At 35.4% G+C, this 22,698-nt stretch overlaps 1 protein-coding gene across 1 annotated transcript in view; it reads right to left on the reverse strand.

Moving 5' to 3' along the window:
- The window catches only part of CAMKMT (calmodulin-lysine N-methyltransferase), a 227,481-nt gene that overhangs the window by 197,280 nt on the left and 7,503 nt on the right, over positions 1-22,698 (reverse strand). Inside the window, exon 3 of the mRNA XM_072856781.1 lies at positions 14,221-14,285. Coding sequence (XP_072712882.1) covers positions 14,221-14,285 — 65 coding nt within the window. The remainder of the gene's footprint in view (positions 1-14,220; positions 14,286-22,698) is intronic.

Here is a 22,698-nt window from a genome sequence, read left to right on the forward strand (position 1 = left end):
TCTTAGCATCAGAAAGCAATATGGATCCTTTCCCCATATTTAGGCTGTGAAGTCTTGTGGTTGGGAAAAAAAGAAAAGAACAATTTAAAGAATAAGAGCAAACAATTGTAGCAGTATCTGCCACCTTCCTTCAAATTGTTAAATATATATGACTGAAATTTACAAAATCTCCAAGTTATGATATATATATCTACAAATTATGAAATATGTATCTACAAAATCTACAAAATATGAAATATATAAATATGGAAGTAGTAATAGATATTAAGTGTTAACTGTGTTACTTAATTATTCTTTTGTGGAATGGTACTTTTGGAATATCAAGTACTAAATTTGTTTTGTTGTCTACTTCTATGCTATCCAACATTCAAATTCCCAATTTAAAAAGAGGAAGAATAAAATTTGCTACTCATTTCTATGCCATTTCAATTATCATGCTCCTTATTATTTAGCACTGAAAACATTTCAATAGTTACCAGATTCTCACCTCATTCAAATTAAAAAAATTTGGGGTTTTTTTTTTAATCAATTTTAGAGAGAAGACAATGTTTCTTATTCATTTGACAAGCCCTGCTGAAGACAATGAGATTCTTTATGTTACTAAGGCAAGTCAAAATTGACTTGTACTAAAAACAATTGAAAAAATATGACACTAATTCAAAAGCTGACAAAACTTTCAAACATTTGGGGAAAGATGGCACATTGTAGTTCTAGTTTCATCATCTTACAATATTTATGTCACCAATAAGATCCTACTTCAGGCAGGGTCAAAGTAAACTCTCAGGTAAAATATATCTTTGACAATATCTTACTAAAAAACCCCTGTTAAAACTTCAGGTTTTCTTCTATATAATGTGAATATATATAAAATTATATATGTAATAATTATATATACCTATATATATATACACACCCCCATAAAAAAGCCCCTGCCAATTAGACTGATTTACTTAAAAATCAAGGATAATCTCTTCTGAGCAGTACATGTATATTTCTCATTTTGGAATAAGAAACATTTTGCAATTACAAATCAAATCCCTATCTTTAAATGCTCAGATTTGTAAAAGGATCTTAAAGAATATAATTGGACTTATCATTTCCAGGAGTCGGCCTATTTCTTTTTGACAGTTCACACTCAACTATTACAACAGTTGTACAGAGCTCTTTAAATGCCAAACCTAGACAATTCTGTTTATTCTAAAAAAAAGGAAACAATTCATATATGAAAACACAGAATTTTCATTAACTGTTCTCACTCATCAGCAGTTCAGTCTGATACTAGATCAGCCTTGCAGAATTATCTGGCATAACATCTTCCCCTTCTGTTAGGCTGTCACTTACCCTAACAAACAGTAAAATGTGTGGCTGTGTACATTAATACCAAATATTTACATTAGCATTTTCTAAAGAGCACATAAATAGAATCCTCAAAAGAAAATGCTATAGTAATTATGAGGAAATACATATTTGAAATAATGAGAATCACAACAGATTTAAAGCACTTAAATCATCAATCTTTATTTGTCTGAAATAATCTAGATTGTTGTGCTGTATGTACTGTCAACAAAACTACATATTTGGAATTCTGTATTATATATGTTGATTGTTATCATAATTACTTTTGCCTGCCGAAGGAAAGTGTGGTATTACAGCTTCTGGAGGTTAACACAGGAGACATGCAACGGGCTGCTACATTATGCAAACATTTAAATTGTAAAGCATTTATCAGTTAGAAAAAAGATTGCAATGATCAAAGTCTCTGCGAAGTAGTTGATCTTGAATATGTATTTAATACCACTACTACAATTTAAGTTTTTTTTCAATGCTAGGTATGACAGCGTGTTTCTAATTCTGGAACTGGAAAATTCAATGGGAATGGGAAGGATAAATACTTCTTTTTAATAGGTGCTTTGAAAATAAGGAAAAGAATTTAACAGGAAGTTTATCTGAGCAAACAGTTAGCAGGTATTATTTGGACAGCTTCCAAAAGCTGTCTGTCTCTCCCTTGATTCATATGATTTTAGTTTCTTAGTGTATACCTGTTTTTTTTCCTTGAAATTATGATAAATTCAAAGACAGTATATTTTACTGTCCATTTAGAAACTAGCATAGAGATCTTTGCTTTTAAATGCCAAACCTGTATGACCATTTTATTCCTGTGTATCTTTAAGCATTTTGTTGGTCCTACTGCCTTTTCGCGTAGCTATACAACTTTAAAAGGCAGCTTAAAATCATTGGAGAATGTTGCCTTTTGCTACTACTACCATTGAAATGTAATTACTTTTAAGTCAAGGCTGACAAAGCTGTTCTCATTTTAATGCCCAACTTTTATACTAAGTTAAAAGCCTGCTTCTTCATAAGATGTCTCAAAATTCTTTAAGGGTGTGCCATAAAGGATAATTAAATTGCTGTGTGCATTTGTTCCTAAATATTCGTAAGTCCTTTAACTTGATGGCTGTATGTCAGAGTTTCTTTATAAAAAACAATATAAACTGTGTTTTACCAAATCTAAATACAGATCAAGAAAGTGACAAATGTCTTACCACCAAGAAAAAATAAATATTGAACACAAGCATCAGCTCATACCTTAAACCCATGGATTTTCAACCTTTATCAAAGATTATTATTAAACTAAAAACAGATGCAACAAAACCAGTCCTTGTTATTAATCATACTCCCCCCCTCCCCCCCGATAAGAGTTATTTTATATGAACAGTTGATTTTTGGTTTCGACACTTTCTCACAGATCTACACTCGAAAGCAATGCCTACTAATCACAGCTGGCAAAGAAACATTACAGTTCACAAATACCGATAGTTCACTGCTGCTTACTAAATAACTCCACTAGTCCAATCAAAACCAACCAAACAAAAACCACCCACATAAAAATATTTTCTAAGACAATCTATGATTAAAACATCTTCCTCTGTTACTTTAATCTAGGAAATAATGTTAGAATTGACTCAGATTCACCTGTCAGTAACTAACCCTCTCCCACAGGACATGTGCAGCTGAACATCCCTTCCTCATAGGGAATTTATATTGGTTAGTTTTCAAGAGAAAATATAATGCATGGTTTTAAAAGCAGATTATGGTTGTGGACAAAATTATCAAATTAATTCTTAGTAGTAATAAAAAAACCTCTGTTTATCTGGCTTAAGGTCATTTTTAGCAGAGTCTTTAACCACACAAACAAAAGGAAATAATATTTTCTACTTTGGGAACGTCCAATTAAATAATAAATAAATCTACAAATTGCCACAATTTCAAAATGAGAACCAATATACAGCAAATATAAGGACCCTGTATACAAGATGCTTGGTCATATTATGTTTTATTATGAAGACATCCCAGTATTTTTAGTCTGACAGAATTTATACTAAGGTGCTGATTCGTAAAATGGCTTAAGAGTGTACACTGTTTTAGCTGTGTGAATAGGTGAATTTCATGGTACTGGGTATGTGCTTACAGTGAGGCATGCATAAAGCTGCTGTTTTCACATTCTAAATTCATATCTACTGGCAAATTGCAGTGGGGTTTTCTCCTGACATACTGTCACGAGGGACTACCCAATACGTTTAGCAATATTGTTTCTTGTCTTACTGTCCAAAAGGAGCTCCAGTAAGTGAGCACATAAAAGCTCTGAGCCCATTCCCTTTGCTAATTCAGGTGTCCTGGCCTCCCCTACTTTCATTAAACCACCTGCTGAGCATTATAACCATTAGACTTGTGTCTGAAACCAAATAAATTCTACATAAAATCTGCAGCTGCCACATGGGAGGTTAAAAAAAAAAAAAAGTTATTCCTTCCATTCTTTTTGACGGGCACGGCTGAAGCATCTAAATAAAGGGAAGGATTTAAGACTGTGAATGCATCAGGTTAGGAACTGAAACTCCAAAGAGAGGGAGAGTTAATGACACACAAATCTTGGAGTGCCACCTATGGTGAACTCCAGCCCATGCCACTGCGTGTGTAGAAATGCCTCCTTACCTGAGGGAGGATTAAATTTTATTGTCATGGCATCTAAAGTTCAGTTCAGCAATGCCCAAGTCTCTTTTCTGAAACAGCTCTAAATCTTCACTTCAGATAACCCAAATGGGTGGCATTTAAAATGAGCAGGCACTCCTGAAAATGTAGTACTGCACAATTTAACAAAGAGCGTACAATAAACCTACAGGTGGGAGAGGTTAGAAGTCAGGTCTGCTAGTGGCCCTCAGCATACCACCACTGTAAGTTGTCTTGGTTCTGTCTCCCATTTCCAACCCATGAACAGCTCTGTAACAAATCTAGAGGCTTATGAGACTTCCTACCTGTAAAATGGACCTAATATTTATTTCACAGATGTGACATCGTACAGATTAGTTAATACCAAAAAAGTGCTTTTGGGAGTATAGTGCGATACTTACCCTCTTCTGAGCTGATATAACACCCACATTTAAACAAGACAACAAAACACTGCCTTAAAATATTGGAATTGGCCTAAATATAAAGGGAAACCTAAAAATTAAATTGGAAAAAAAAAATATCTAGATAGTGAAACGCACATTCAGCCAGCGCTAGTGTAGATGGAAAGAAAGTAAATTTAATTCACAAAGCACAGGTCACAGTTCAACAATAAATGTCAATAGACAAGGAGTGGGTGTTAAAAGGTATAACAGGTTCAAATAACTTTATTTTTAGTCCTGAATATGACCTGCAGAATTCCATTTCTCAGGTGCAAGAACCACACACACATTTGCGTACTCCCAAACTACCAAAAAAGCCCCCGCCCAAAAGCCCAAAACATCTTGCATTATTTTACATTCCATCACATTTATGGAATGTTGGGAGATGGGAGGTAGAGGGTATTAGCGTAGGGCTATTACAGTCCTATTCTAATTTTTGCTAGACTGCCAAACGTACACATCTCAGTGTAGCTGGAGTTCTCCTTCAGGACACCAAAGAACTACAAGACAAAACTATGCATAGAAGCTTAGATAGGATACATCTGTAGTACAAATGATTAAAACAATGGCTTTCAGGAAGTGAATGACATTCTAAGACAGAAAATAATCAGGTGACTTTCAGTGCAGAAGACAGTAATACATTCTATAATTAAGTATAATGTTTCATTCAATTCATCCTCTCCCTCATCTTCACATAATTAGAAACTTGAAACAGATTCATGTTTTTCATTCTTTTGTTGCATATTCCATGATAAAGTATAACAACAAAAAAATAAATTACAGATTTTAATTAAAAAATCATTTACCAGAGCAACAAGACAAGAGGCTTGTGTATAGTGCAGAAGCAGTAGATGTATTATATCAAAACTTTAGAAAGCCTTTTGACAATTTCATGAGAAACACAGTCTAAATAAAATTTGGTTAAGATAGGTGCAGAGCCGATCAAGAAAACTGACTCTGGAGAATAATTCTCAATGGTTTAGTGTAAAAGCAGGTGATTTTATCAGGTGGAGTTTTCATAAATGCCTACAGCAGATTGTGCTCTGTTCAATGTTTTCATTGATCACCTAGATGATGGAAGGAATATGCTTATTAAATTAGCAATATTATCAATTTAGGAAGTCCAGTATGTTAAAAGACAGGCTTCAAAGGACAAAAGCAATGAATTGGGAGAAGTCTGGAAACAGAAGAAAAAGTTCAACAGGGACAAGTACCAGGTATTGCACTTGGGTAAGAATAATCTGCTACATTAATACAGAGTCAGGAATAACTGACCCCTTTTGAAGAGGACCAGGATCTTATGGCACGTCAAAAGCTCAACGTGAGTCAAAGTCATGCTGTTGTAAGAAAGGAAAATACAATATTGGGATTACAGGCTGTAAAATACAAAATCACCTGGTTTAGTTAGCATTGTGAAGGTCTCAAGTGGACTATTGTGCCCTGTTTTGACAAACACTCTTCAAGAAAGATAACAAACCAAATGTACAGAGTCTAAAGAAAAGTCAGAACCTAGCAAAAAATGTAGCTTAAGAAAAAATGATAGGATTTGCTCAACATAAAGAAAAGAAGATATAGGCAAGGCCACGTGATGACTTAAAATACCTAAAAAGCTATTACAAAAGAAAATGTCATTGTTGCCAATGAGCAAAACAATAAGTTGAAGCTTTAATAAAAAAGACTACCATTAGATATCAGGAGGTATTTTCTACCAGTAAAGAGAGTAGATGTGAAATCACCATCGCTAGAACCAGTATGTTCTGAATCTTTGTTTTATGGGCTAGTGACTCAAGTCTTCTGCAGGTGGGCTGCAGTCTTAATTAAAAACTACAAGGCTGGGCCTCCAGTAATTAGTACAAACATGCAGTTGTACACATATTCCTCACACATTTTCCATTTACCAAACCACTTGTATATGGGGCTCTTTTAATCCACCAGGTTTACCAAAAATTAGTTCTTTAGATTTCTGGAATAATGCCTTGTCCATTTCTTTCCACATTATTGAAAATATTTTGAAAAATTATGAAAAAAACATAGAATTTTATTTAAGTGTACTGAGACTCAATAAGAGTATTTAATTTGTCACGCTAAGTACATGAATAATAGTTCTACATTGGATTTGCATCTGGTCACTGCTATGTAGGTTAGTTTTCATCATACTTTTTGCTCAGAACTATCATCAGACAAAAAAATTGCAAATGGATATATTATTCACCAAAGGTTCCAAATTCTCATTTCCAGAAATATTTTACTCAAAATAGTTTTGTTTGAATGCAATTCTGTGAATTGATGCTGAATTAAGTTGAAACCTTTCACCCCAACATTTTCAAAAGAAGACATAAGTTCACCCATTTGAATGTGATTTTTTTAAATGAAATACAGTGCGTCTTTTAAAAAGTTCTCTAAAAAGACTTGAAACAAAACCAAAACAAGGTGCAAGTTATGCATAACATTTCAGTTACATTTGTATGGAGAAAACAAAGAACAGGAGTGTCCTTGCTACCCCTACACTACAGCCACTGATGAGACTATATTACAACACAGAGAAATGCCCCATCTGATGTGTAAGTCAGATCCCATCAGCAACTTTGTGTGGTATTGAACAGAAGGTAGCTACTGAAGGATGTACTCCAAGCATGGCATTTCTTGAGCATGTTTTGCACCTCATGCCTGTACTTTTCCGAAGAGCAGCACTGAAAGCATGGCTAGAACATGGCAAGTAAAAGGAATGGTGAAAACAAAAAGAATGATTACAAAGAAACATCCAAGTTCCACCCAAACTGCAACACCCTACTGCACATCAAGCTAAATGAAACTAATTTGAAACTATTTATTTCAATTATGCTCAAATTTGAAATATTTTAAGAGAAAACTCTACAATGCATTAAAAGACTAAGCTTACTTAATAACATAGTACATCTTAAAGGGATTTTTACCATTGTTATCCTACCCTATCTCAATTTAAAAGGTGATTAAGATAACTTATCTAATGTAAAAGTAAAACCCATGAAATTAATGAAAATAATTCATACTCTTCTCCTTCGACCAATCTCCTTTAAGGTGTTATACCCTATCTTCAAATTCTTTTAATTAATTTAAATCAAAAGATCCAACTTCTCATGTTAATCCATTTAGAATATATGGGATACTTCAAAAAATGCTTCAGATTCTAGAAGGTCAACAGCAGTGCGTAAAGTCAGACTAGCCCAAGTAGTAAACTTAGAAACATACTTATGCCAACAATTTTTACAAAGATTAAGACAACAGATCTGATGCAAAAACCCAGCTAATCAGAGTGCCAGGATACAAAACACTGCTCAGCAATACAGAAAAGTAACTGCAGTTGCTCTAATAGATACATGTATTTTTACCAAAAGGTTCCCATTGGAATATCCTGAACAGGAGAACCAATTGTTACAAAAAACTTCAAACTGACCAAGGAAGGAAGAGGGTACTCAGAAGAGCTCAGCTGGGCTTCTTCACCTCCAACGTCTCTGAGCTGGTGCCACGTTTGAAAGTATAGGCAGAGAGTCAGGTTATGTTGGAACATGTAGTGGAAAAAAAATACTTTAGAGGAAACAGAACCCTGATCACAGTTATGATTATTCTTTTCACATATAGGCTCCTGATAAACAGAAGATTTTAGTGAGTGGGGAAAAGCAGAAAATTGCAGGACAGTACTTAAAACAGACAAATCACTGATGTTCCATCAGAGAAGAGTTTCATAAAAACAATTCTGGTAGCAAGAGTAATTTAAAAGGTACCTGCTTCCCCATATACTTATTTTCTGCTCCATTCCATAAGCTTTATGCCAGTTATGTCAGTGTGACTGCTTGGGATGATGCTGTAAACTGAATCAGTGAAGTGAATTGGATGGGGGAGGGGAGGGAGGAAACAGCTGGTTTTTCTTAACCCTGATCATGAAATGTTTTATTTAAAAGGAAGCTGCATAGTGAATAGTAAATTGTAGGTATCATAAATACGATATTTCATTCAAAACGACATGTATCGTTGCTATCCAAACACCCTTCCAGTCAATTTATTTTTCATTGAAAGACTTTTTCAAGAGGGTGTGAGGTTCTAACATGGTAAACAATTTCAAACTGCCACACCGGTGGAATGAGAGAAGGCTCAGAAGACAACGAGTAGCAGTTTCTTCAGGTGAGAATACCTACTGAGGCACGGAGAGGCAGGAAGCATATTCAAGTTGGCATGCTTTTCACCACAGAAAACAAGACACTTCCTCTAAAAAAAGGGGGGAAACTTCCACAGCAGCACCTGAAAAATGCAATCTGCTCCCTTGTTGATTCTAGGTAATGATACATGAAATACAGGAGCACCTCTGCTGCCATAAAGGATGCCATCCTATGCTTTTCCCCAGGTAGTTTGATGGCATCTATCCTTCCAGGCATGATAAATCAGTAGCTGCCACGATCTCTCCACAGAGGAGCTTAGATAACTTTGAGTCACGCAGCGAGAGCTCTGAAGAAACAAGTAGCTCTCTGAACGCACCCTCATATACTACTACCAGGAAAGAAGACACCCCTCTCATTCTAGTTATTTGAAAGCAAGGAAGAAAGAAGAAAAGGTTCTTTGTTTTAAAGTAGCTTTTTAATTTTTTTTTAATAAAAAGAAAAAGAAGTTACACAATTACCAGTGTTAAATAAGCATAATATTAAAATTAATACAATCTGAAAAAAAGAAGTGAAAACTAAAAGGAGAAAATTCATTTCTTTCTTTTTTTTTTTTTTTTTTGGGGGGGGGGGGGCGGGAACAACATATTAAAAAAACCCCAAATTTTTCCAGTATAGAACTTGTTGCAGAGGCTGGAATTTCTAAATGTAAAATGAGCACAAACAAAAACGGTTCTCAAGATAGCGAGTAGGTGTTTTGTAATAGTAGCTATATCCAGACACTATGTTTTCAGAAAACTATGCAACGTTTTCCAGCAATAAAACATTTTTTTTTTAAATTCAGGAAAACAAGTGAATATGTAATTCTACTTTTTCTGGATTTCACATAGATTATCTGTTTTCCTGTATAAACAGAGGCAACAGAATTTAAAGCTATCCTATTTACATCTACCCCAAACTGAAAGCTTAAGTCTTTGCAGGATCTACTTGCCTACAGGAGCAACAACTTTGGAATATGTGCCTGGGTAGCTCTGTAACTGTAGCACCCTCTGCTGCTTTTTTAGTTCCAAAACATGTAATTGTACACTCAACCAACTAGAAAATAAAATGAATATGCATTGAACATGTTGTTTCTTGAAAATGGTTACATTATTAACTAATGCTATGTGCAGTTTACAAGAAAATGTTTTGCTATTACATGTAGTATATTTGTAATTTTATACTACTTGAGCACTGCGGAATGTCTTGTTTCTGTGTTAACGTCAGGTAGATACTAGATGAAAATCCCCAAACATGCTGTTTCACTGCTTAAAATTCTCCTTTACAGACACTGTAGCTTGCTTAGACTGGTGGCAATTAGTAAAGAGGTTTATGTTTTGGCCCTTGATCATTTCACTTAATTTAAATGTATACATAATTTGAAATGATTACTGCAGGGATATAATTATACAAGCATTTCAGTCATAACTGCTTTCTCCCACTAGGAAAGGCAGGGGAAGTTGATACTCTCAAAAGCTCGTTCTTGCAGAATTTTCCTTCCTTTTTGGACAGTCTGTTGCAGAAGAGATTTTTCTTCTGCAAGGATGAGCATGGCATGTGGCTCCTGGAGCCAACTGATGCTATCCCACAATGCCACCACTGAACCTTCTGCTTGGGATCCATCAGTTCTTTTAAAGGACTATCTTGGGAATAGAGATGGTCTCAGGATGTACCATCTTTTTAACAGATGGCATGCTGTTGTCTAAAACGAACAGACTGATCCTTTCCTTCATTCCAGTCTTCTTTTCCCTGCCTCCTGTTTATGCATAGAATTAAAGCTGAATGAAGTGCAGTTAGCATTGCATCCTGTCTGTGTGGAGAATTCATTTAAAGTTTTCACGTGGAAACTGCTCTCTCACAAAGGATGAACAGGAGAGAAAATTTTTCACATTTTTCTTGGAAAGTGAAAACCAATTGTAATTTGTAGTGTGAATTTTCATTCACAGTAGCAATCCTACAATGAAAACGCATCTTCAGAAATCTTTTTGAAAAAGACAGAATACAAGTGTAGGTACCAAGTTTGAACAAGACATTGTGCAGAGGCAATTTCCAGAGTTAACACTTGGGACCCTGCAATATGCCATTTACAGCTACTGCAGTTGGCTCCACTTTCATCCTAAAGTCTTACTGGCATAAGGCAGCACTTTTGGAAGCAGTCACAAGTATTCCTCAAAAGCTGCTTATTGATATTTTATATAATGCTGCCAGCTAGTGGCACATCTTGTACTGAGTTGATATCTACTGGCAGTGTAGAGAAAGTGGTATTAACTAGAGTCTGCTCTACCACTCTTCTTTTGATGGTGTATGGGGATGTGGCTGTTGAAGACCATAAGCAGAAAGATCAAAAAGTGAAACAAAAAAACCACAGAAATGCTCCCTGAAAGAGCTTGTTTTAACACAAGGTACTTAAGAACATTACTAGAACAAACAAAAAAACTCCCCCCAAAACCACACAAATCATGTTATTTGAAACAAATTATTATGTTTAAAAAGGATGTAATACGCAACATGTTTCAGTTTTTACAAAATCTAATCTGTTTGATACACAATTATTTCATAATCTAATAAACTCTAGCAAAACATTAATCTTCCTGATAAATACTCAGTATGTCAGCCAAAACAAACACAGAGAACACTAAAATATTTAACTGTTTTCTGATAACTCCGTCCAAATCATTTAAGTGAAGTTTAGTGCCCAGTAAATAAATTCTGACTGTGCAGTGTATCCTAAAAGAACATTAAAGTCTATAATTATGCAATGGGTCCCCTCACAGAGCATGCTACTGTAGATAGGGCTGATAATATGTTCAATACTGGCTAGCTCCATTAGTATTAGGTATTAGAATAAATAATGTAATACTGTTAAAGACCAATGATTGGGATTTTTTTTAGGGTAGACTATCGTTTGACAAGATGAAGTTCTTAAAGAACACCACAGCAATTGTAAAAAATAGTCGAGCTAATTTTAGAAATACTGCAACTGTAGTTACCTTTGGGGGTAAAGGGAGGCAGGATTACTACCTACCATTACCACTGTGGGTTAACACAAAGAGAGCCAAGACATACACAGAAAAAGGTCAAAGAAAGAGCCAATTCAAATCAAGGGATAGAGGGAGCGCACATAAATTCAGTCAGGTATGATCTAAATAGAGCATCTCAGTAAATACATGGTTGGGGGAACTTTACTGTGATGGTGTGACAGACACATAGTTACTCTGGCTTGGACACTGGGGACACTTACTCCATACAGGTGGTAGCAAAAAAGTATGATTATTACACTCCAAGCCAGTACTGTATGCTACCAGAAGATAACTATTTTAGAGTTACCTTAACAGAGTGTAATCTAGAGTGCTTAGTAAAATGGGCTTAAATCAGTAATAGGTACCTCAATACAGACAGACGCTTACAGACACAGACATTTAAAAATGGGGAAGCAGTGAATCTGGAAATGACTTAGCAAACACTGTGTATAACAGCACAGCATGAACCCTCAAAGCAATACTGAATCCAAAAGGACAAATGTGAATCTTTGTGTATACAGAGAATCAGTAAGAACAACTACAAATGTCATATTACTTCTGTGTTAGCACTGGTGGTGTGCCTATTAGAGTGTAAGTCTTGTTCTACCATCTGCAATCAATAAGAAAGTACCTGAAATACTGGAAAAAGTTAACAGAAGAGCTGACAGCACATCTATCAATAGGAAAGCATATGAAAACTTTAGCAGAGTAAATTATTTGCATTAACAAGGAAATTTGTGTAGATTGATCACAATCTAAGTACTCACACAAAGAACACAGATTAAGAAATCATGTTACCATGTTTAACAAAGTAAGGTATGCTGTCTTGATCCACTATGTGAAGCACTTTTACCCAAAAAAAAACCCAAACAAAAAACTATTTTCTCTGCTGTTCCAAATAACTACCTGAGTTGTTATTTAATGAACTAACACAACAATATTTTTTCTGGATCCAAAACCCCAGTTTGGATTTTTGTCATAATTTTTTCCCTTACTGAGAACAGTTTATGAGAATAAAGTAACTTGTTATAAAAGTCCCTCTAGCTTCCCATTCTGAGAATCTACAACAACAAATCTCTCTAAATGCCTCCCGTAATTTAAGCAAAGCATTTTCTTCCAGATCCTAAATGTCTTAAATCTAAATGTTTTTATCATCCAGCTCCTGAGGCCTACATCTGTAGCTGATGACGACCATAATTACAAATGTGAATTTTCTTTCTCAGCCTTAATATTATTAATTTGGATATTCCTATATCCCTTAGATATCATTTTCATTCAGAAATGAGAGAACAAATTTATCTTTGGCAACAGTTAAAGAATATATCCTGAAGTATTTTGTGGCAGGACCACACAACTATCTTCAATGTTCAGAACTGAATGAAAGCTAGCACATTTTAAAAAGGAGAGCACGTAGTTTATGAATAGTTTTTCCTTTTGAAGGCAAAAGTTTATTAAATAAATTGACCTTTTTACTAATGAAAAGCCAATGTTTATTGAAACATAGTTTTGGAATACTAAGACTGGAGTTTTGAGATGAAACACATATATATCAGAACAGTTTCTATATCATTGCTGTGACAAGGAGGAAGACATATGTGCACGTTTCTTGAATATCTGGCAAAGTTACAGAGACCCCCTAACTTTATTCTATCAGTTTACTTGTTTGAAAACAAACCAACCAGCCTGAAAAACAAGGCAGAATAATTAAACAAGAATTATATGTATATCTGTAAAGGTTAATTATATAATAATAATCACTCATTACATCAAAAATATTTAAATGTTTTTGCTTAGCTTCTTTTCCATGATCTATCACAATTTTATAATTCAAGTCCATTAATAGCATAGATAATTTTATTAATAAGTATACTGAAGCACAGGCACATTGGAGGTCCACTTATGGCTCATCTTGTCTCAGGTTAATGCAGCCGGTAACTGATGCTTAGACAAGAGTAAAAGATCAGGACAAACATATCATCCTACTGCCCCATTAATTCTCCTAACATCCAGCACTTTCTAAGCCATAAGTGATGCTGTTATACTTAATAGCCACAGTGAATTTTTCTTGCACAATTTTTTCCCTTTTGCTTTTTGAATTCATATCATGTTCTAGGATCCAAAACATTCTGTGGGGAGGAATTTCACAACCTGACTGTGTGCTTTCTTTTGTTTTTCTCTGGTTTGAGTTTGCCCTCTCCAAGCTAGAAGTATCATTGTTTGCTTCCCGTGTTCTTACACTGTTTTTCCTCAGATAGCCACTGCTGGCCACTGGCCAACACAAATCAATGGGCTAAACTAATTTTTTGTCCAACCCAGTTCAGCTGCACTAATGTTCCCGCCGCAGTTACAGAACCAAAAATAACGTGCACTGCGATGACTTAAGGGTGTATCCACACAAACAACTGTGCTACATAAAACAGTGTAACACATAAAGCACTATGGTATGTAGATCTGTATCTCTGACCACAGTAATGGTGTTTCTCAGCTAAACGAAATGGTTATTGAGGGCTCATACAGAAATATTTTATATTGATACAATTAGACTTCTATCAACATAGTACTGTATTTAAATAAACAGTGACTTACAGACATTCCCCGTGTTGTCAAAACTTGTAAGAACATCTTTAACATCTAAAAGTCCAGTATGAAATCTGGAAGAAAACATAAATAGTGACTTTACCAACATATAAACAATAAAAAACCCCCAAACATCTTGCCTCTTCAGAAAAGAGGTTCACTGCACGCATTCACTTCTCACAAACTCCTCTCACGGACAAGTAGCAAACAGGTACTACTGTAGCCAACAGGGGACAATCACTAGTCTTCAAAGTTCCATCACTGACATCCACGAACCAGGAACATGTTTCTCGGAAATTAATACTTTATCAAAATGAAAACGTTTCCAAAGAGTATCAATTTTTGTTTAGTTGTGGAAGTCACATATAGGAAAGGAAGAATTTTGGTAACGCAATTTCCTTGAAGAGGAAAACCAAAAAACTATTTTTGAACAGCAGCTGTACACACATTCCTAATTTCTCCCACAAAATCAAGAACACTTCATTTAATTAATGTGAACAATGAAACTGATTAATGTGTCCAGTGAGCTGCATTTTCTTTGGTTTTACATTTGCACAACCCAAGTGAAATAAACATTCAAAACTGGGGATAATAAATTCATTAACTGCAAATTATAGAACACAGTGAGCAAAACACTGACCGCAGCAAAAGAACATGCAGCAAAGTTGAATAAAAATATCCCTAAGAAGCCTCCTCTAAGTGTTATAGATGTCAGGCTAGCTGGATTCACACACAAAAAAGCAACTAATTTTTTTTTAACTATTCCAAGCTAATCTAGGCCCAAAATTAACAAAATACAAAAATCTTACACTTTACAACAATCAGATCACATAGCTGTTTCACAAATGCATTTAAAAAATCTAAAAAGAATTCAGCAAGGCAGTAAAATACAAAAATACAGTCTTTGAATAATGTTTCAAATACAGCTTCTAAGGCTGTTTAGGAACATGCTAATTTGAAACATTGAAAAAATGGAAGAAATCCAACAATTCTAGCACCTACAAAATTAGTTCTCATTCTCTCAGCTTTTCTTTCCTGAAGGAAGATTGTTTTAAGACTGAAAAAAAACCTCAAAAAACCCCAACCTTTTTGCAAATATGAAATAGTATATTTATAGTGCAAAAAGTACTATTTATAGCTTCTGATAAGCATAAGCATTAAATAAACAAACATTTACATATTAAATTTTGAGAAGCACCAAACAGCAACCAGACTAATTCTTAAAAAAAATAAAAATCAAATGGAAATCAAGTTAAACTGAAATGAGCTCATCAACAGGGGCAACGAAATATATGAAAGATGTTACAAAAGATTCAACTGGACATTAGAGCTCTTCTCCCAGCTACATAAAAACAAACAAAAAATACATTCCTTAGCTGCAGTGGAAGCCTACAAGAATTCTGATGGATCATGTGGACTTAAAATGCACTTTTTCTTCTTTTTTTGGCAAGTTTGTTTTCAATCAGATTGGACAACCAATGTAACAGATTTAATTCAAGGGAAGTGACAAGAAAGTGGACAGGATCAGTAGTTCTGTCAACCACAGAGCTGCCCTTTAAGCTGTCCCCTGCTGACTCCTAAGCATCCTACAAACTCCATAGCTGTGCACATGTCTGACACAGTTAGGGTCTCTCAGACAGCTGTGAATATCTCATCTTCTAAACGAATGTAAGATTGGGGGGGGGTGGGGAGATGCTGAGACAGTAAAGAAATATTTTAATCTTTGTTTGCATGTAGATTAGTCCTGATATAACATGTTCTGGTTTGCTTTTTTCTCCCCTCAATTTCTTTATGTACGTAGTCCATATATAAAAGAGAGTTATCATGCAAATCTCCAAGTGAAGCAAACAAAGGTGAGGATGAATCCCGGAGGAGCAATCCAGGACCTGTAGTTCAACAGAATGCTATGAAGACAGAAAAACAGAAGTAAGTGGAATGTCCTGGTCTAGAAAAGAATATAATTTATATACTTCAGGGTCAAAAGGTAGACAAAGGCAAAAAAGAGAAATGATACAACCATAGCACTGGCCTTAAAATTGTCACTAAACCAAATTTTAGGCTGTTTCCAAAATAATGGTTTATACTTGGAGATGAGAAATGGACAGCTCTGAGTACCTCAGCCTGAAGATTCCACAACAGCCGCTAAGATTCCACAACAGATGCATGCCACACACCTATTTTTTTAAGGTTGTCCTGAAATTTTGGTGACGTTTTATTTAACTCAGTGAATGTTCTTCATCTACATTATTTTTGGTACATTCAGTTTGCATTAAGGATCAGTTCTCCTTCTGCTTAGAAAACACTCTTTCCATAAGTAAAATCAACACGCACAAATTTCAAACATATTCTTACATTTATTATCCAGTGGTCAAAAGCTTGTGGTGTCCAAGTACAAACACAACACACCCCAACGTTTGCTCTCTTGGCCAGCAGAGGCATTTTGCACAGGCACCCTTTTCTGGCTGCCTGCAACAGTCAAAGTCTCTAACTCTCTGTCTCAGCAATCTCTTTCTTGCTTTCACAAATATTGTTCATGGCAAGTACATAAGTGAGCCATAATTTAATGATGAGAAGCATCCAGCTTTGCTATGAGGGACCTCCCCCTTCTGCTCAGTCTTCCAGATGCCCACTCCACACTCACCGTGAAACAGGACAGGGTTTAAGAGCTGCTTCCTTTAGTCTGATCAGCTTATGAAACCTTCACTGAACAAAAGCAGGGAGCGAGCGCAGTCTCCTAGCATGAGAGGAGTAGCCATATCTCAACAGTGATCTGGACAGCAAGGCCGTTCTCATTTACTCCAAAAATCACATCTCAGGTCTTAACTATATTACCATTATGGACTATTTTAAGACTACTCCACATTAGTAACAATGAATCTTCCGAAGTCAATTAGCGTGATAGGAAAATACCTATTCCTGCTGATAAGGCTTTTTCTCCCCACACCAGGCTAAAGAAGCGGCATTTAAATTCCACTGGTAACCACTTAACAGTTAGGGAACCCAAACAGTGAAGAATTGAGCATAACTTCTATTTCAGACAAGTTTTAGGACTGAGGAAAGCAATGTGCCAACAGCTGATCTACTTGTGAAAGGCAGAGTTCAGGGAGACACACTTCCAAACAGCAATAGCCACCTATTTCTCCATTTGGAGGACTGTATTTGTACAGCCTGCACACAAACTCTGCACCAGCTACTCCCCAACTCTTTTCCATCACAGATCTGACTTGCAGATTAAAAGTTACATGCACCTGCAAATATAGGTATTCTCTAACCACAAATTCTGCCATAAAGGTCATGCTACTCGGTCCTGCACCTAAAAACCACAACTTCTAACTTGGGATCCACTGTTCTGCAAATATCTCCCCAGCAGTTCTGTAACAGCTGCTGCTTTGCTGTCCTGTCCCATCAGCTGCTCCTCCATTACTGAGCCAAGAGAAAACTGCCAATAAACACCACATCTTGTTGCTATGAATGCCTGTCATAATCACAGCTTTCCACAGTACATCTTACAAACTGCCCATAAAGGGTTTGTAAGTGTCATGTGCACTGAATTATGAAAGTCAAGGAAAGGAATCACAGATTAAATCGTGGTTAAATCCCAACCCCAAAATTCCCATAAATTTCCAAAGACATCTCAAAATACAGAAGAACATTAGTATTTAGTGCTTTGGAATATGTCATGAATGTTGTACAGTTGAAAGAACTTCAAAGAAGTTCAAAGCTGTGATTGCGGAGATCAACAAAGTACTTCAAACAAGCATAGATAAGCATCAAGGAGAAAGTGAATTTCAGGCCAGTGTGGTGAATCTGATCTACAGTGTTCTTATGAAAAGTCTTCAGGGTACAATATGCAAAAATTTCTATGGCTGAGGCAGTAAGTTATAGAAGACAAATCTATGAATGATAAACTAATTTAACTCATGTTTCTCCTGATATGAAGCAAAGCAAAATTCCTTACTCTGGACTATGAATAAATCAACTTTGGATATATAAATAAAGTCGGGGGGGGGGTGGGGGGGTGGGGGGAGAGCGAGATATCTTTAGAATATTTTAATGTTCCTTCCTCTCCAATTCAGGCAACACAAGTGGCAGACTTTTACATGTATTTATAAACAGCTGTAGACAGTAGAATAAAAATAATCCTTTAGTAGCTCCCTATTAATGCTATGCTTTTCATCAATCATAATGAAACAAAACTATGTCCCGTCTCTTCTTTTATATTATTCTTCAACTGAATGAGGAAAAATAATACCAATAACTAAATACATATAGCAAACTTTAAAAAACTACAAAAACTAAGATAGACTATATCGACACATAGTACTCAAAAGAAAAAAAAACCCACAACACATCACCATACATTATTAACCTGGATACAAAATAAAACTACAATATTTGTGGAAAATGAAAGACAGGATAAGGGTGAAAAAGTTACTGCTAAGGGTACTTTACAAAAAGGCTTGGTAAGCGTCACCATCAATTGTCATTGCGGCCCAGCAAGAATCTCAGAGTTACCTGCAAACTTTGTTATCTGATCAAATGTTTTTTTCTGGGCCGGAGTACAGCAAAACAAGGTAACTCCTCTTTCACTCCAGTTCAAGATCTCAGCTTAATATAGTAAGAAACCAAAACAATGACTACAATTTCTTTTTACAAATACACACATCTTGGGCAATATGATGGAACAGTCTTAGTTTCATCAGTGAATGAAAGTAGTATGTTACCAAATCACTTTTTATCTCTTTCCTCAATTTCCTCCTTCTGTGGCCAAGCCTTTAGGCTGCTAAATCCACACGCTGTCTCTTAGCACACAATAAATGGAAGAAAGCAAGTTTATCATATCTGCACAGATTGTCCATAAGGAGTAGGCAATATTCCTTGAAATCTGCTTCCCTTCATTTTTTTTATGTCTATCCCTAAAATAAAAATTCATTAAAACTTCAAAATTTTATTAGCAGAAATATACTATAGGAACAGCCAATGGAATTCACTCCTAAACCATCTTCTAACATGCTGCTTGCCACAGACAAGAAACATGCCTCTCATTTCTAAACCAAAGGTCTAGAATCATCTAACAATTTATTTCATATTTTTATCTAAAGGTTCATTCATATTCAGAATAAAGGCATGACACCTTGCAAAGAACACTTAACACTCTTTACAAAGATTTAACCCTTCCTGTAAGCTGCTAACATTGTTCTTTTCAGTCGTGCATTTTAGTATTTGAAATACCAAATGACTGATCAATGGAAAATATTTACCACAGAAATAACTTTTTTTCTTCTCTAATTGCTTAAAATGAGCCTACAATTTTAAAGTAAATCCATATCCTGAAATAAAAAATTTGAAGATATTGACTGCTCTTTTTTTAACTCTAATAAAATAATCTTCCTGTCTAAAAGACAGACACCATCTCCACAGTGAGACACTGCATCTTTATGATCTATAATCACCTCATTGCTAGAACTATTCATACAAAATTTAAAAGCATATTCCTGAATAAGAATAGAAGGATTTAGAAACACAATATTAAATAAATATTTTTAAATGTCTCTACTTACTCTATATCTTTCTATTGCCAAGAAAACAAGTATTTAGCACAGGCATAATTTTTAACAGCAAAGTGAAATACCCCCAAAGTTAAAAAGAACTTGAACAAAGCTAACAAATAAACATGAAACTTTTATGAATAAAAACATATTTTTAATGGAGAAAAGGCCCAGAAGGCCAGATAGCATCTGTAATGAAAGATATTTTTTTCCACTTCAAGCTTGCAAGAAATTGCACTCAAAATGAGGTTTATATTTTTCACCTGCAGACTAGATTACTCAGTTGACTGTATCCAAACGTGAATGTGAAAACTGCAGCAAGATTCCACCTTGGACTGAATATGTCTACATTTTCCATGTTAGACTGTCATAAACATTCAGCCCAATTCCCAGGCTGACTTCCTGTCAGTTTAGGGATTTATTTTTTAACTAACATTAATTGCAAACAACACTAGAGAGCAATTTAATGTATGTAGCCACTCAATTCATATCATCAAGACAAGGATGTAGTGTGTAGGAACATCAAATATGGTACAAATCCAAATGCGACGAGACTAATCAAATGAGATTCTGGATTATAACACAAGAAATTTCACTTTGACACATCTTTCACTGCTAACAAAAATCACACTCATCAGACACTCCTTTTCATAGCCCAGAGCTACCATGAAGCACCTTAGTACCTATACAAACTTCAAGAGACCACCTTCCACCATGTATTGTGAATCTACATTTCATTAAGCACACTAGAGATAACTGTTTAACCAGAAGAGTTATGGGGATTTTTAAAATGAGTCAATGATGTTGTCACCTCAAGGATCTAATCAAAATGACACATAAATCCAGCTTAATATTTTTAAGCAAAAATTGCCTTATATTGGTGCTTCTGGCTTCCTGCTTTGGAAGATTTGTTATTAAGAATGATTTTAAAATAAACTAGTGACAAAAAACCATGGCATAAGCTCTTCTTTCCCAAATGTGAATCCTACCTGATTTTGGTTAGAAAAATAGCAGCTTATTAAAACAAGCTGCATTGAGAAGTTCAGAAAAGCATCCACAAGACTGGTATCTCCTACTGAAGCTTCTATTTGCCTAACAAACTGGTCCCCAACTCCCTCTAGAGCAGTAATTCCAGCTAGGTCATAGCATATCTGAATATACAATTTGATCAGTTTTGATAGCCCTTGAACTGATATAGCTTGACCTTTATACTCTTTGCCAAAAGCCACTAACAACCTTATGAACTTTCTTAAGTATTTAGTCTTGTCAAGACATTAGCTGACAACCCTTTTAACATCCAGCATATGCAATGAGATTTCCCAAGAAGATGTTAATGCATAAGGAAAACGTATGTAGATGAAAATTCAAAAGCACTTTTGTCAAGATTTTAGAGGGGCCATAGCAACATTTTTTCCTGACACAAAGATATATAAAAAGGCTCTCCTACTCAAGCACACTGTTCTGGGTTTACATGACTGATGTTATTGTTAATAATGTGCTCTTGTTATCTTGTTAAAATTGTTTCTATTGATGAAAATGATGATAATTAACATTTTGCCAATGGGAGGAGAAAAACGAAGGGAAGACTGTCAGACATACAGAAGAACTTTAAGTTTCCAAGACATGATTAGTTCTCAAAGATCCAGGAACGCTTACTCCAAGATTTCTTATCTTTTAGATACGCAAGTTTCAGCGAGGAGAACTGTTGCTTTGTTATGTATGTTAAACTGTTATGTTTACCCTCTTAAATTACTGCTTCTGCAAAACCAGAGAAGAAACTTTGTTTAATACAGACTTAAGGTAAAGCGGATTTTGTTGCAGGATTTATACCTTGTCCTTGGCAAAATACAGAGTGAGTATTTTCACCTTCCCTTCTTCACCATCCTGCGATATTCTGAAATAATAAGTATATGCTATCTATTGCCACTACTTCAATATAGAGAGAAAACATTTTAATATAGAAGTGTAAGTTCTGATCATTATTCCTAAAACGATCAGTGATTACCATTTTTATAGATCACTGAGTATCTCCTAGAACAGAACAAAATATGGGGGGGGCCGGGGAAATCCCCACCAGGAGACAATCTCCCTATTCTCCTCAATATACAGTTTTTGAAACCCAATGTGAGCCTGCTCCAGCACAGGGACTGTACATTTCCATTGGCCAAGCTCAGAGGAACACAAAAGGTTAAAACAAAATCCCCATACTTAGGATACTATATAATGATCACCAATAATAAAATCATGCATGAACAAACATGCTTGCTTGCAGTCTACAGGTTGTGCTGTGTCCTATTATCAGTGAAAATACTATTAGCCATATAAAAATGCCAAATAAAATGATGACATGGGAAGTGACGGAAACAGAAGTACACAAATAGCAAATGTCAGAGCAAGATGAGCCTGACATTCCCTTGGCTTTTGTACTGCCAGCACAGATGAACCTTAGCTCGCCTCCTACCTTAAAATTCACATAACTAGTAAATCAAGTAAGTGACACCGAGTGTTGCAAACCATAGTAGTGAACTAAGGAGACTGAATGAAGAAGTTCAGGACTGCAGCACAAAGGACTGCAGACTTGTTCAGCCTAAATTCTACCTAAATGCCTTACATTTCACATTACTCATGTACCTCTAAAGACCTAAAACCACGGAATAGAGACACTGCACAAAGAGATTAGGTAGACTGTGGGCATCTGGATGAATCTGTAGCATTCCCTAGCAGTTCATTGAAAAAGTCCATACACATAAAAAACACTGTACCTACTTCTATTACAAATAGGCAGCATTTTCAAATGGAAAAGTTTTCTTTTGAAGCCTTTTAGCGTCAATAAGTGTAAGCTTGGAAAATGGAAAATTAAGGCTTTATAAAGCTCTAAACAATCTCATATTTGACTTTTCACCCAGCTGCAAATTTAAGGCAACCTGCATGTAGTATT

This window comes from Ciconia boyciana, chromosome 3 (assembly GCF_034638445.1).
Source record: "Ciconia boyciana chromosome 3, ASM3463844v1, whole genome shotgun sequence".
Taxonomy (NCBI): domain Eukaryota; kingdom Metazoa; phylum Chordata; class Aves; order Ciconiiformes; family Ciconiidae; genus Ciconia; species Ciconia boyciana.